Source organism: Leuciscus leuciscus (genome assembly GCF_965113295.1).
Source record: "Leuciscus leuciscus genome assembly, chromosome: 3".
NCBI classification, from domain to species: domain Eukaryota; kingdom Metazoa; phylum Chordata; class Actinopteri; order Cypriniformes; family Leuciscidae; genus Leuciscus; species Leuciscus leuciscus.
Window position 1 is genome coordinate 5,864,616 of NC_138727.1, and position 16,739 is coordinate 5,881,354.

A 16,739-nucleotide genomic window follows, 5' to 3' on the forward strand; every position below is an offset into this window, starting at 1 on the left:
GGACAGTAAATAGGGCGAGAATTATGGGGGAGAAAAATATAGGTAAGGCTTGAACCTTGAACCCCCCTCCCCCTTATATATATATATATACCCCTCATTATTATTATTATTATTATTGATGATTACATTATATTATTATTATTATCATTATCATTAAATGAACTGTTTATGTGATTCAACAGTTTTATTTTATTTTTTAGTGACCAAAAAAATTAGATTAAAAGTGTTTCAAGTGCAGAAGTTTGACTGAGGCGGTAACAGGCTACTGTTGTCGTCGTTATCACTTTAATTTATGTCATATTTATTTGTTTAAACCCTTTTTAATACAGTTGACGTATAGCTCACTGTAACTAGAATTTTGATTTCATGAAACGAACCTGACAGAAACCCAGAAAGTCAATCCAAACCTCCTCCACCCGAAAGTCATTGATAATTTGCACAAACAACACAACAGAGGGTACAGTCTACAACTAAATGTACATATAAATCTAAAATGTGGCGTAAACAGCTATTTTACTGTAAAAAGTTCACGTAAATGTTACAATAAGATGTAGGAACATCTTTGAAGAATAACTCAATGGAATTGGTGTGTTGGCTCTTTGATTTGTTTCATTAAACTAAAGCGTTGGAGTGAACCGAGTCGCTAAAATGAATCGGACGTCCGTGTGCTAATGTTCTGACACACACAGAGATACACACACACACACACACACACACACACACACACACACACACACACACAGGGAGTGAATGTTGAGTCCTGTAGAGCCAATGAGCTGGGACCGGATACGATATATCCTCTGGGACAACAGCTACTCTGTTCACCCCCTTCACTTCCACATGACGCCATTTACAGCATAAACCCGACCTCCTCTCCGGAAAGAAGAAAAAAACAAGAGCTGAAAAACTTGAAAGCAGCACAGTGTGTGCCATGCAGCCAAACATTCAACTTGGGAACCGCAACGCTTCTTCTTGAAAAAGTCTTCAGCGTTTTCATTCTTATTTCTCTATAAACTCTGCTCATTTTGTTGGATTCTGGAACTTATTTTCTTTTTGGCATAATTCGCGGTTTAACAACACAAGTTAAACTACATTACTTTCTACTTGGAATAAAATTCTGACGTTATTGTTTCGCGCGAGTTGCGCGAAAAAAAAAAAAAAAAAAACGCGAATACGAGGACGCGCAAGTGTTTGCGTTCATCTGGATTTTTGTGAATGAATCTCCCAATGAACTGAGGAATAACCAAAGAGAAATTCCTACTAGTAGGATATACTCTTCACAACACAAATAGGGGGTTGAGGTGGTGAGATCACGGTAAGTGACCTGGATCAACTTTTTGCAGTGGATTTTGACACGATTTTAGTTTAGTTGAATTTATTTGCGTGTGGTTTATTTAGTCGCCCATTTCTATTATAGTTCGTGACTTTTTCCAGTGCTCATGCTCCGCGCCATTCTTGCAGCTGTGCAAATAGTTGCCATACGGATCTGTTCCCTGCGTAAAAAACTTTGACTTACTTTTCATTAACTTAAAGTTGCGAATCGCTTTTGAAAAACGTCACCTACAGCTGCACGTTTATTATTTAATCACACACAAAGACCCACTAAACATTATAATAAAACCTTTACACATTCACTTTGCCTCATTTAAAGTTGCGAATAGACGTTGATAAATGACATCTACCGTTATAGACTCCTATGTATATATTTAATAAATAAATAAAAGTCATGTGAATGTCCACTAAACGTTTAAATAAAAACTTTTTCAAAGAAAAAAAAGTTTCTCTACTCAATGCAAGGTCCAACCAAGTTAAGTATCGTTATAAAGTTAGTATGCATGCTGATAAACCAGATCAGAAGTTTAAATAGCATTGAGGAGATAAACAGATGTTTAACAGACATTTTGCTGATGGGGCCTCTCTATGGAAAGGGAGATTGTGCATTGATATGGTAATTTGGGGTAGTGTTATTTAGATTGAACTCAACTGGTGCTGAGGGTCCCGACTGAGATGTATGGTTTCATATTTTTTTTCCCACCTCAACATGTGGATATTTTATTTTTCTCTAAGTTATTTGGTCAAGAGCTCCGCCCCCCCATTGACAGCGTCATAATGCATTTGTGGACGTCACGTTATTGCTCCTGTTCACGTCAACTACTAGATATTAAAATTGGTGATTCGAAATTAATAATATCCTCATTTTTACTTTAACAATATAAGTACAAGGCCCCCCCCCCCCACCCCCCCGTAAGTTGTATAAAACTTGCTTTTGCAGTCTCTTTAAACAAGTGCATTTGTTTATGATTTTGGTTCCTTGTGATTAAAATAATTACAAAGCAAAGGGAAGTTGGTGTGCTTTGTTTCCCTATAATACCTTTTACGAACAAGTTCTAATGTGCTCTGCAAGAAACGAACAGTGATAATGGTGTTTGCAATGTTAAAATAAAATCGACACAAAAGAATAATTATTCAGTTAAGTAATTTGTATAGCACTTTTCAAAGTACACATCGTGCCTTACAATTCCCCACAAGCTAGCCAAAGGCGATCACGGCAAGGAAAAAATCCCTGAGATTTTGTATATATGTGCAGATAAGTTAAGAAAAAGGCTGTCATTTATAGGGTATATAGGAACACATTTTAGAATAGTCTCAATCTCTCTATCACTCGTTGATGATAGGATAGATAAGGATGATGCTTGTGCAGAAGACAAACTTCTACAAAGACTACTTTGCAAAGAAATCCTTATTTATTTTTGATCAGGTAAAATGCAGCACCTGAGACATTGTAGAGCAAATATGGTTTTGAGTCTACTAGATGTTCCATATGAACTTGATAGCTGCAGGTGGTAAAGGCCTGTCCCATTGAAGGCTGGTCCCATTGATGGCCAGCCTTCCAGGGGTGTAGAGGTGGGGTGTAGTTGGGAGATTTGCATGAAGGAGCTTGCCATCTGCCTTTTCTTTTTGCTAGTTCATATGATTTACATATGGTTAGTTTATGGGTTTTTACTTCCCTGTATGCTCTCGTTTAACTGTCTGCCTTTCCCATAGGACTTCAGATGTGTTCAATGCCAGCCGGAGGGTTCCCACTTCAGAGTAAAGATGGACACGAGAGCTCAAAATGGCGGCGGCAGCGGCTCCTCTGGCTTGCTGCGAGCCTTGCGTGACAGTGGCAGACCCCAAACTGGGGACTCGGAGCCTTGGGATGCTCAGGTGCTCTCCCTGGACCAGATCAGGACCATCCGCAGCAGCAATGAGTACACGGAGGGCCCTACGGTGGCACCCCGGCCACCGGCCTCCCAGCAGAAAGTGGACTCGCAACCTTCCAGCCTGAATTCCACCGCCTCCATTGAGCTCTCTGAGCATAGAAACTCCCCGAGAGCCCAACGAGCTGGACAGCAGTCTCCTCAACAAGCCCCTCAGTCACCGAGGAGTGACCTGAGCAGATCCGCCAGTGGCCCCAGCGATGGCTCGCACAGTACCGCCAGGGCCAGCACAGGCAGCACTTCATCGGAGCAAAGACTTTTGGAAAACACTGGCGTGATGGGCGATCGGGTGGTGAGAGTGCAGCCTAAACGCCCAGAGCCGAAGCAGGACGAACTGAAACCCTTCGTGCCGGCCGGAGGCCAGGCCGCTGATGGAAAGCACTCGAATCGCTGCGAGGACTGTGGCCGGTGCAAGTGCAAAGGATGCACCTGCCCTCGGACCCTGCCCTCCTGTTGGATGTGTGGGCGCAGGTGCCTTTGCTCGGCGACGACGACGATGGACTATGTCACCTGTGTCTGCTGCGTCAAAGGTCTCTTCTACCACTGCTCCAGCGATGATGAGGATGTGTGTGCGGACAAGCCCTTCTCTTGCAGCCAGTCGCATTGCTGCATGCGGTGGTCGGCCATAAGCGTCCTGGCAATTTTCCTGCCCTGCCTGCTTTGCTACCTCCCGGCGAAGGGCTGCGTGGCATTGTGCCAGGCATGCTACGACTGCACCAGTCGGCCAGGATGCCGCTGCAAGAACAAAGGAGTTGACGAGGCTTGTTTCCTGGAGTAGCCCTGGGAAGATAACCTTATCTGGGACTATCTCCAGAGCAGTGGAACAATTTTCGCAAATTGTTGTAGTTTTGGCACTGTAGACCAAGAGGTGACATTGGATTGGCAAAAACTGGTTTGAAGTGGTTTGCTTGTTTGTTTGTTTGTTTGTTTGTTTTTTGTTTGTTCTTTGCTTTTCTCTTATCCACTTTCTCTCTCTCTCCCCCTCTTTCACTCTTTAAGGGGGATAACGTTTGTATCAACAACTTTCCCTGTCCTTTTCATTTTAAACTGAAGTCCAGAATGTTAGCCTTATTGACATTCAGTAATATGACTGATAAAGGTGACAGACTCTCCTAACTAACTGTTTGTGAATAGTATCTGCAAAGTATGTAAATTAGCAAATGAGCTCTTTTTCTGAGAGATTTTATTTTTGTACATATAATATTTCAACTGTGAAACACATTGTGCCAAACCAGAGGCACCTTGACAGATCCATATATATGATGCATATACAAAACTTGTATAGTGTTGTACATTCGTTTCGAATGTATGTCAATCACTCTTTTGATATTTTGCCTTATAGAAGAGGAACCTTACATGAATTATCCCTACAACTATACTTGTAAATTGTACAGTGACCCTAAGAAAAACTTTATTTTCTAATTTCAACACATTGTTTAGTGTAAAAATATTTATTTGAAGTTTTATTATTTTATAAAGTAATATTTATTTTGAGAGGCATCGTTATAGGCATCACCCCAACTTTGAGAAAAAAAACCTCCTCTGTTGTTGCTGCAAAAAAAAAAAGGGTGACAAGGGTGTCAAATCTGATGCATATGTTCACTATAAAATAGAAAATATATTAACGTTTTGAAATTAAACAATGCATTTTCTGTGTTCTTTCTGGCCTGCTGTTGGCCTTGTTTTTAGCCTTTGAGCACAAAGACTCATTTCAGGCAATCTACAGTGTTTTCAATTGCCTTTGTTTACCCGATGGATCTTCTGTCAGGGTCGCATTTCACTTTGCGTTTATGATGACAGCCGCGATGTTCGCAGAGCTTCAGTTTCGAGGTCATCTGAAAATAAGGCGATGAAAGCGATAGTGTACGTTGGCAGATCAGCAAAATAGGTACGTTACTGAGAGATTCTATCGATGAGATCTTCCTGCACAAAAGAGATCAAATGAAGTTTAATATAGCTCACTATAAATGCAACATTGAGTATTGTATGGTGTTGACTGTTATTTCATGAATGATCTTGCAGTGACCATTTGAGAAATAATCTTGACTGGAAAAGTGCAGAACTGTATTAGTTTGTGGTGATCAGGAATCTCAACAGATCTTTAGTTATGAAACAGTCACGCTGAATTAAGACCGATTAAATGAGTTATGATTTGCCAATTAATTAACACCAATACATGGAACTCCAAACGGTTTGTCTTCTAAAACCACCTAAACAAACTGATCTCAGATTCCTTACAAAGAAGCCCTGATCTTGGGCCAGACCTTCAGGGGTAACTTCCAGCCTCCCCTGCCAGCAGCGGATACTGGCTGCATTTACTTCCATGGGAAACATCTGGCACTGGTTTAATCATTGAAGTATGCAAACCACTAGTTGACATCAGGAGGATCAGAGATTGTTTCTGTTGGCAAGCCGTAGTTTGCTACGCTCCCTCCAATCCTCGTTTGTGTTATGGAAACTGCCCTGTGGGAATTTTAAGACTTGATATGGTATACGCAAGATGCTTTATCAATTCTGCTTTTGAGGAAGTTTTTGCTCCCTAGATGCTCTGCAAGTTATGTTGCATGCAGTTGTGTAACGTGTGATCTTTAACCTTTTTTTTATTTTTATTATTAAGAAACCCGGAAAGGGATGTTTGATTTCTACAACATCAGTGATAACTCAATTTGCATTGCAAAATTGCTTTAACTAAACATGATTTTAAAGTAGTGTTTCTCAACTTTAGGACCCATATTTTACATTCCAAATAAAGTGACATGAATTTGCACCAAAATCCCTTAGAGATTGATTGGTCTACAACAACTATGCGCAATTATATGGTTAGATCCATGGAACCACGATCCATCAATTAGATATGGTTGGATACAATCCATCAATTGAGAACCACTTTGAAACAAAAAAACAGCTTAAAAATGTCAAGGTCATGACAATGATGCTACATTTTTTAAATTAATATATTGCGACCTTGCAATGCATGCATGCATTAGAACCCATTTATGTAGCCGCCTCTTGTATAGTCACAAAGTAAAAGACTGCCTTTTTCCCATTTTCTTCCCTGTGACATGATATGCACTACTGGCATTCGCACTGTCGGTTCAGCGTGCTGGCGCATGTTTGTTATTTTGCCGAGGGTTTGAGTGACAGGCAGCCAGCTTTCACCCCTCGCTAGGGATGAGCCCCCTTCCCCATTTACGCGGCAAAAGGTGGAGAAACAAAACCGTCCCGATCGCTCGAGTGCGTCGTTTTCCGGCTTGCCTCCCACCCATTGTTTTAAGCTGTGAATAGCAGGGCAGCGACAGGGGGTTGGTTTGCTCAAGAAAGCCTCACAAAGGGTTAAAGACATTACTTTAAATGACAATGGGCCAACAGTTTACCCCCACATTCGAACCCTTGTGTATTCACCATCTTTTCAATGGCCCTCAGTTATTTCACCGCCTCTTAAGCCTCTTCAACTACCTGCTTGGTATTCTCACAGGGCAGACTTTGAGAGTGTGTGTGTGTGCCAGCACGCACGCGCATGTTTCCTACTTTGCGTGCGAGTGTTTAGCAGCCGCTAAATGTGTTGTTATGGGTGCAGGCAGCACAAAAGAAGGATAGATGGGAAAAATGACACCCTTTTGAAAGAGCTGCAATTGCATGCCAAGTTCAAGAGAAATGGAGAAATATAGATTTCTCCATTGAGCAGAGAAATGGGTCAGATAAAGGCTGGGAGGGTTGACCTCAATAAACAGACAACAGACGGAACGGAACTTACTTTGTCCCAAAAATTAACACTAGTATTAAGTGCTTGCCTAGGCCGGAACATCTAGTTATCGTCAAAAGGAGTGGATTAGGCTAACGGGAAGTTATTTCATTTTTTCATTCAAGACGTTATTTACCCGTCTATTGATGTTTGGTATGGTTTGAAAGGGTATTGATTACTTCCATCCTCATTCTAAATTTAACAATGTCAACGAGGACAAGCTACACAAGCAAAGAGAGATAGCCCTGACTGGTTACCACAGGACTAAATGTTGGGTTTGAGATTTAACTCTGCAAAACAATAAAGGCACTGTTTGAAAATGAAGAAAAAAAAACGTAAGGGTTTGAGGTACTTGAGGTTAATAACTGAAATAAAAACCTCTAATAGAACAAGATAAAAATCCACATCTTCAAGATACTTAAAAAATGTGTCTTAATATATTTTGCAGGACAAAGATACTGATTAAAGGAATAGTTCACCCAAAAATAAATTCTATCATCATTTATTCATTTTACTCATGTTCCATGAAAAAAAAAGAAAAAAAAAGCAACTAGCTTATCTTGAAGGAGGGCTTCTGAAGAATCTTCATGCACCACAAATCCACATTCATAAATGATTTTCAATGTTTCAATGAGGGTGAGTAAATCATTTTCGGGTGCAATAAATAATTACAGTCAACAGACTGTCAAAATACATTGCATGATATGGAACATAATTCATTCACGTTTAGAGACAACACCAAAAAAAAACTGACAACAGAAAAAAAAAATGAAATTTTAAAAAAAGTTTAAAAGTTGTTCAAATTTATTCTGTTGTTGAACACTGCAAAATCCAAACTGAAACAAAATTTTCAGCTCCAGAGAGAAAAACCCCTATTAAGCAAGAGAATATGAAAAAAAAGAGTGCATTTGTGCAGAGAAAGAACGAGAGAGAGAGAGAGAGAGAGAGAGAGAGAGAGAGAGAGAGAGAGAGAGAGAGAGAGTAGGCAGCAGAGCAATTGGAAAAGCCCCCAGAGCGTCTCTTTGTTGGTTTTAGCTGGGTCCCGGCGCTCATGCCCCGTTCTGAAGCCCAGATCTATTCAGTCTGCTCATCAAGGCAGAATACTCAACAGGAAGGAAGGAAGCGGCCCATTCTTTATACGCCCATTGTCTGACCACCGGGCTTAAGCAATCAAACAGCAATGTGCCGAGAGAAAGAGAGAGAGAGAGAGCGAGAGAGCGAGCAGGATGAGGTGCTCGGTGGGGGCAGGGAACAAGAGAGCCCATGTCTGTGTTCCATCCTGAAGTTTTTATCTGTTTCTCTGGCAGTCAGAGGCTTCCCGATTTCTTCACGGTCACAATCTGTATGCATTTTGATTCTGATTTTTGCAACTTGCTTCTGATTAAAAACAACACTGGCTTTGTGCACAACTAAATAATTGTGTTCTTTATTTGAACTTTAGCATGAAAACATACTTTACGCAAGTATGCAGACATTGCATGTGTTCTCAAGATAGAAGGTTTGGTTAAAGTTACCATCAAGTGTGCACAAAATCGAAGTGTTTTTAAGCTAAAATGTTGACTGTTTGTCTTGCTTTAATCTACTATATGGTTCTCTTCAAACTTTTTCGACATGAGTCTTTGATCTGAAAGAAAAACTGATTGTAGAAGAAGACAATTTATGCTAATGTCTGCTATAGTGCCCCTTGTGGCAACGCTGGGAATTCCATGCGTACGTGTGGTCTGACTAAATATATTTCGGACCTCCTTGTTAAATGAAAGACAAAATTAGACCTTTGCAGTAAAATCATAAAAAATAAAAAAAATCGCTAAAATCTTACGTGTTCGAATTTTCTTCCCCCATTGTAAAGTTACATCGTGAAATTCTGCAGGATTCTCTCTCTCTCTCTCTCTCTCTCTCTCTCTCTCTCTCTCTCTCTCTCTCTCTCTCTCTCTCTCTCTCTCTCTCTCCTCTCTCTCTCTCTCTCTCTCTCTCTCTCTCTCAGCAATCTCACTACATTCTAAAACTCGTCCTGACATTCCTGCCTGAATGAGCCTTCGGCTTTACCCAAAGGCAGGGGAAGATTAAGTTTCCGAGAGAAAGAGGGATGAAATTCCATAATTGCATGGTCCTTTCTCTTCCACCCTCCTTCTGCACTTTCCCACCCTTTCTTATTTCAGCAACAAACACAAGATCTTTCTACAACTTACATGAAATAAATTCATCATAAAAATGCAATCACTGATAGGGCTGTTTTATGTTAAGGTTACCCTGGTTCCACAATTATACTATATGAATATTTTGACTTTAAAATGTGCATATGAAAATAACTTGTGTAGCTTATTCTCATTATCTCATTATGTGGAATTGTATTTAAATATTTGAATACGTCATTGTTTTATTCTTTTTTTATATAATAAAATTAGAATTTTTTTTATATTTAGTCATGGTTGGTGAGGAAATAGTTTAAATTGTGCAGTTGAGGAGAATTGAATTACTTTTCTTAGTGTAACAGACATAGGACACTGAGATCTGTGCGTGTAATAAATACAGGTACATACATATACATACATACAACATAGCCTACTTTGGTGGGACAGGAGCCAGAGCCCAAAATATCAAAAATACTTTTTTGACCTGTGCCAATAAGCAATGACCTAGCAACAACTCAGAATAACCCTAACAACCAGTATTTTGGCAGAGACGTTTGCATGGTCAGGCAGCAATCACATTTTCTTGAGCAAGTGTCAACTACTTAACATAATATATAGTCCTGCTGGGGAATTCAAGCTTCAAATTGTGCAGTTTAACCTCAAGCTTAAAAACAGTTTCAAATCATGACCGGAATGCAGGTATATTCACATTCTCACACACACACACACACACACACACACACACACACACAGGATATGGACATGATTCTCTGTCAGCGACAAGAAAGCACCCTTACAAGTGTGTTTCTGAGAAACTTTAGCTTGTCTGCCATTTCCTGTGGAAACTAACCACACAATCCATCCACAGACAAACACGGCAATAGACAACACATCTCATCACGTACAGTGGCTCCAGAACGTATGTGGACACTTTGGGCGCTAAATGTCATTGCATTAGATCAAAGCAAGATGCATCTCGAAAGAAACTAACTTTATATTCTGAGCCATTTTTGGTCTCAAGGTGATTTTATGTTCCCCTCAAGCTCACACAGGTGAAGTTCATTGATAACTAAGTTAACTAAGTCACAACCATAAAGTGTCACAATGTGTTTTGCCTTCATTTCAAATATTGTTTAATCATTCGAAACCTGACAAAAGTGTGCTTGAGCAATTCCATTGCAAAGCCATTCACACATTTTTATAAATGTGCAAATACTTTTTTGGGGGGCCACTATAAATCAACTTTTAAATTGTCCCTGAGAAAGAAAAGATAAATCTGCTTTCAAACTAATTGCACATGCATATGACATGTTATAACTTAAATGCTAATAAGCGATTATGCATTTATTTTTCATTTTGCTTTAATCTTGTTTTCAACCGAGAAGGTTCATCATTGCACATGCACTTACATGCATTCATATTTCTGCACATAAAAAAAAAGCTTGCACTCACAAAGAAAACCTCAAAATGAGCATGCACGGACACATGGCCGCGCACCGGAATCATTGTGAATCCAGGGCATATCAATTATCTCTCTTTAAAAGAGAAAAGAGCGGAACCAGCTCGGGAAAAAGGTGAACGCCGGGACAGCGGGAGAAGACATGAAAGAAGCCTCTTTAACTTATGTAATAGGCGTCACCGCGCATTAGGACGGGAGAAAACTTCCTAAATGAACAATCCAGCCTGGAGGCAAAAGGAAGGAGGGATGGGGAGGTTGGGGGGAGAAAAGAGGGATAGAAGGGCAGTGGTCTTGCCTTCGGGTTAATTGAGTTAGAGGACACGAAGGAGCCCTGGAAAAGGCCTGCGTGGTCGTTAGGGTTGGTGGGGGTACAGGACTAATTAGAGAGGAACACAGACAGACAGAGGCTGGAAGCCCAGCAGGCTTTTGGAGAGCGGGATCGTGAACTGAGAAACTTCTGGAAAGAGGGAGTCGAGGAATTTGTGTTTGCGGATCTGTTTAGTTGCCCTTAAAGGAGGTCAATATGAGAGATTTGCAAAATACTCAACATTTTGCATGTTTTATTCCAAAAGTTAATTCATTCTGTTAACTGTTCTTATATCTACATGTTCTCATACACACTAAAAACCACTCTAATCCCCTTCACAACTACCTAGAAACCACTCAAAACAGGTCAGTAACCACTCAGAACATCCCAGCAACCTCATAGCAAAAGGCAATAGCTAAAATTCACAGAGAACATTCTAGCATCATTGCGGTCAGTTTTGCACTGAAAAACATTGATCATATTTTCTTCAGAAAGTTTACAAATGTAGTTTATGTTGTCTAGAGATCAGAATGAGGAGAAGTACATATAAATTATACGAAAAAGCCCATCGCCAGGCCCTCTAGATCATGTAAACAGTGAACTGGGCATGTAGCCCACACGTCTACTGGATGTATGAGGTTGTCAGCCAAAGTGTAATCACAGTACAACACCAACACAACAGGAAAGGCAAAAGCTACACATGACTCCACTCAAAAACACTCAAATGTTTGTCTCAGCCACAAACACGACAAACGTTAACAAGCCCCACCGACCTGCAACATGTCAACGTGACACAATTCCACATGTCAAATCACAACTAATTATAATGTGTCTTTATTGACACATTTCTCTGAACATGCCCAGAGGAAACTATTACTGCTCAGAGGTTGCTCTATCATCACACAGGAGACGTGAGGCATGTTTCGTACGTGTCAAATTCATGTAGGCTATCATGTTCCTTATAAAACTATATATATATATATATGAAATTTATAAAAACCTTTTCTTACGTTTTATAAGGAACATTAGGACGGTATAAGCCTCTTGTATAATTTATAAAATATATATATATAAAAAAAAAAATATATATATATATATAATATTCATATGATTTAAAAAATGTATAATGATTATTAATGATATTATTATAATTTCAATAATTAAAAAATACCATTAAATAATTGTTATAAAAAATACAATGTTATAAAAATATTAATAATAAATACAATTATATGGGGAGTTTCCTCCGAGGAGGCAAGGGAGGCAGTGCCTCCTCAAAAAAGTGGACGAGAAAAGAATCCATATTACAAAAATATAACAACGCAAGTATTACAAAGTGTGACATTAAAAAGTGTATAAATCACTCGTTTTTCTCAGGTGACAGGGGAAAGTCACGTGAGTGGAGTCAATGCCTCCATCGCGCTATGATTGGTTATGATTCGTTCGTGCGATAAATCGATAAATCCCGCCTCTTGTTTCATGCGCGTTCTCGAATCGGTCTGAATGAAGTAATATCAAAATGATGGCGTCGGAAGACTCTAAAAAGTAAGTAAACAATTAACTCACCTATTTAAGATATCACTGCTTAATGTCACATCAAAATCAAACTTGAAATGGCCTGAAAACATGATGACTGCGTTGTTTTTTTTTTTTTTGTGAGCAATCAGTTTGGTGAAATTAAAGATATCATCGTGTCTGTAACCAGTGTTCACCGAACTTGATGACTGATGATTCGAAAATACTGTAAGTTGACTATTAAAAATAACAGCTGAACATCAATTCACAAATAAAATAGGCTATATTTTGTGTTACTGCCTTTAGATATTATTTTGGAATAAATGTAAAAATATGTAAAAACTCTAACTTGATGAAACTTATACTTGTTTTAAATAAATAGAACATTATATAGTTAGTGTAAAAAATAAAAAATAGAATTTTTTGCCTATTTTGTCTCACTTTTTAATGCAATGTTTATTTAATCAGGAAGATTAAGTGTAATAGGGACATACATTTATATTTTATATACATATAATATCTATAAAAAATGTGAGGACTTTGCCTCCTCATTTTAAAACACCTCCACACACAACTGATATATATATATAAGTCCTGTGAAGTGAGTATTAAGGTCTAGAAAGGGATCATTACAGTGGGTTGCCCTGTGAGATGTGAACCGATTGCAGAACCTCACAAGTCCCTGACTGACACATAATATAATTAATGACTGACTGTAAATACCACTTCCCATCCGTACCCATTCACTCGCTCCCAACAACCAGCCAGCGTTACACAATGGTGTCCACAAGAGCAGGACTAACAACAGCATTTAACATAAACCCTTAAGCAGGAACAGAGCGCTTTAGCTTTGGCAAATCATTAACCAGGCCGCCACCGTCGTGGCGACACCGGGACTGCAGCTTCAGGGCTCTTCGGATGTTCTCAATCTGAAAGCAGTAGCGATCTCTTTTGCATGCACGCACACTTCTGCGCTATCTACCCCTCTCCCTCCCCCATTTCAGGCCATGTGAAGTCATCAAACGGGACGGTCAGCAGTGGTTTAGCATGATGGTGTTTGAACCCAGGAGCTGATTGTTGTTGACTCACGCCGCACTGGAGTGTGTGCACGTCTCGGCACTGATTAGCACAGTCTCCATCTGTTTCTAAGCAGCAGCGACCGTTTTTTTTATCCCATTTCCTTACTAAATGCGTGTCTTTTTATACATTTATTTGGGCCAGACATAATTTGACTCACTCACTGATGAACAGTTGTTGGTGGCGTGTCGCATCTAAACTTTTTATTGGCACTTTAAAGTGTTAAAGTAGTCTTGCATGGGCCTTTCTACCAACTTTTCATGTTTGTCCTTATCTTCACAAGGGGAAAGGGGCTCTGATGTTTAAACAAGGTTGTTAAGTTTATAGGTTCAGTCTCGAGAGCCGGGGCGCCAACTGCTTCATAAACGACCACTTTATCTCAGACAAAAAAAATGTTGCTAAATAATTTCTTCTTTATGTGAGACACAGTGACTTGGGAGTAATGATGGCCATAGGAAAAAAGAAAAGAAAAAACACATGCGATTGTCTCAAACTGTGCTTAGATCTTAAAATGAACTCAAACATTTCTCACCACATTCTTCCAAGACCAAATGATCTGAGTTAATAAGGTAATTGCGACTTTTTATCTCACAATTCCGACTTTTGTTTCTCAGAATTGTGTGATTATAACATTTTCAATTGTGAGTTATAAAGTTAGAATTGTGAGATATAAACTTGCAATTCTGAGAAACAAATCAGTCTCTTTTTTTTCCTCAGAATTGAACTACTGAACAATTGTGAGTAAATATCACAATTCTGTGAAAAAAGTCAGATTTGCCAGATAAAAGTCACAATTATCTTCTTCTTTTTTCCGTGGTGAAAACAAGCTTCGATATAAATTCCCCATTTTTTTTTGTTAACCAGGCAAAAGACCTGCAGTAGGATTCATGTCCATAGCATAAACGGTTGCAGGACAAGTAAGGTACTGAATTAAACATGGTTTAAGGTTTTGTATAAAACACTATGAGCAACAGTAATTGATGACGTTTGGCGTACCACCAACCATAAACTGTGACTCAAAATATTAATCATTTATGATATTTGAACAAAGCATAATTCAGGTGAGCTACAAGCGGGAAGCTCAGCTTGCTAAAAAAGTTTGCATGTATGCAAATCTACTAGCAGTGAAATCCATTAGAGATGTAGGACACATTATGTGATATGCAAACATAACCTCAGAACATAAAACCACTCTTTCATTTTGAGATCACTGTTCTATCTCTTCCAACCGTGCTTAAGTCATGGCTCCCGGCGTACAAGTTCCCCTTTCAAAAGACCCATTGAGACACGAGTTATAAACTCGAGGTACACAAACCTACAAGCCAAACACGGTCACATAACCACTAAGGTAAAAAATTACCTTTTTAAAGCAATGCTGAGTGAGTTGCTCAAACTAAGAGGAGGAGTATGTTTAGTATAAAACAGGTTGTGTTAAATATGAATTGGGCAGCTGCGATAATGAAAATATCCTTCGTCACAAGGGCAATAAAAATGGGTCAGGCCACATTTCTTTGACAAACACTGAGACGGACAGCCACCCAGTCATTCAGCAAGTAATACACACAGACTTTCTTCCAAATGTTTCCCCATACAAAGTTACTTTCCATAAAGTATTGCACTACGCTTGTTTCTTAAACGGATTTCCCATGATCTGCAACTAAATTCAATTAAAGCTCCATAAATCTCGGAAACTGGGATTAAACTCAAGCACATGATTAATGGACCTGTTTTATTAGTGGTTTCTCCGTACAGCTGTGGATCCCTCTGTCAGCCAAAGTTTAATAATTGTGTTTGCTAAGGCAAGCATCACTATTACTATTGCTCATAGGGTCAGGGATTTGAACAAACCACTAAGTATTATGTAATCCTACGTATTAAACTTTAACCTGTAACTCGTTCCACACCGTTGTATGCAATGGATATGAATGATAAATATATGAATGTAAATATGCTAATCTTTTTTGAGGAGGTGTGCTATTACTTCTTTAAACAATCAGAACTTGGCAGAAAAATCTAAAATATTCATATCTGATGGTGGGTTCCAATCAAAACACCCACACCCATCATTTTAGCAACATGCTTAAACCACTCAGAAAAACCTTTATCAAACTCATAGCAACACCCTGGCAACCCCCTAATTCTCAGGTCGTGCTAGCAACTGCATAGCACTGCACTAATAATCAGTCAGAACACCTTAGTAACACCCTAGCAACTGCATAGCAATGTTCTAAAAACAATTAGAACACCAGAGCAATCACCTTGCAACACCCTAGCAACCTCCCAGAACAGCTCAGCAACTGCATAGCAGTGTACTATAAAATGATCTCGTTAATTTAATGCTGTTTTTTAAAGATCTAATACAGTCCTTTAAATGAATAGTTCACCCAAAAAATGAAAATGATCCCATAATTTACTTACCCTCAAGCCATCCTAGGTGTTTACGCCTTTCTTCTTTCAACCAAACACAATCAGAGTTATATTAAATAATATCCTGGCTCTTCCCACCTTTTTATAACGGCACTGAATAGTTCCCAAATTTTTTAAGCTCCAAAAAGCACATCCATCATAACAGCAATCCGTATGACTCCAATGGGTTAATAAATGCCTTCTGAAGCGAATCGATCGGTTTTTATAAGGAAAACATAACGTTTTTAATATTGATATTTGTCGTACAGAAACCCATCGCTTCACTTCAGAAGGCATTTATTAACCCACTGGAGTCTATTCAATCCCATTACAAAGCTTGGAAGAGACAGAATATTATTTAAAATAACTCTGATTGTGTTCGGCTGAAAGAAGAAAGTCATAGACACATAGGATGGCTTGAGGGTGAGTAAATTATGGGATCATTTTCATTTATGGGTGAACTATTCCTTTAAGAGTCTCATTTGTGTTAGCATTTCACCCTAAAGTGGATACAAAATAAATCATCAGGAAAAAAAGAAATATCATTGTAGAATAAGTTAAACCCCTTTTTGCACCGTCCACCTCTCTAGTCTATAAGGAGGGTGTAACAAAAAACAGATGCAGCAGTCTGGGATAATGGATTTGCGAGTGTCACACTATTCACCTTCGCTGCAAGAGAGAACCTGTTAGTGGATAGGAAACATGTCCTCATTGAATAGGTGGAGGATACAGGGTGGAGACGGATAGGTTGGGGGTTAATAGACAGTTAAAACCAGGCCCTATATTCAAAATAAAGGTTAAAACACTTAATGATAATAACAAAGTCTTTTTTTTTATTATT

General features: G+C 39.1%; 1 protein-coding gene across 2 annotated transcripts; it reads left to right on the plus strand.

Annotated features, from left to right (window-relative positions):
* Nucleotides 1-800: 800 nt before the first annotated feature.
* On the plus strand, nt 801-4,903 carry spry2 (sprouty RTK signaling antagonist 2). Of its 2 annotated transcripts, none has more exons than XM_082163722.1 (2): nt 801-1,315; nt 3,054-4,903. In XM_082163722.1, exon 2 carries the CDS (start codon nt 3,097-3,099, stop codon nt 4,036-4,038), a length of 942 nt encoding a protein of 313 aa, XP_082019848.1. In that variant the 5' UTR covers nt 801-1,315; nt 3,054-3,096; the 3' UTR covers nt 4,039-4,903. The 2 variants fall into 2 exon arrangements, with proteins under 2 accessions (XP_082019848.1, XP_082019847.1); XM_082163721.1 differs by having other exon boundaries at nt 804-1,315; nt 3,046-4,903.
* Nucleotides 4,904-16,739: the final 11,836 nt, after the last annotated feature.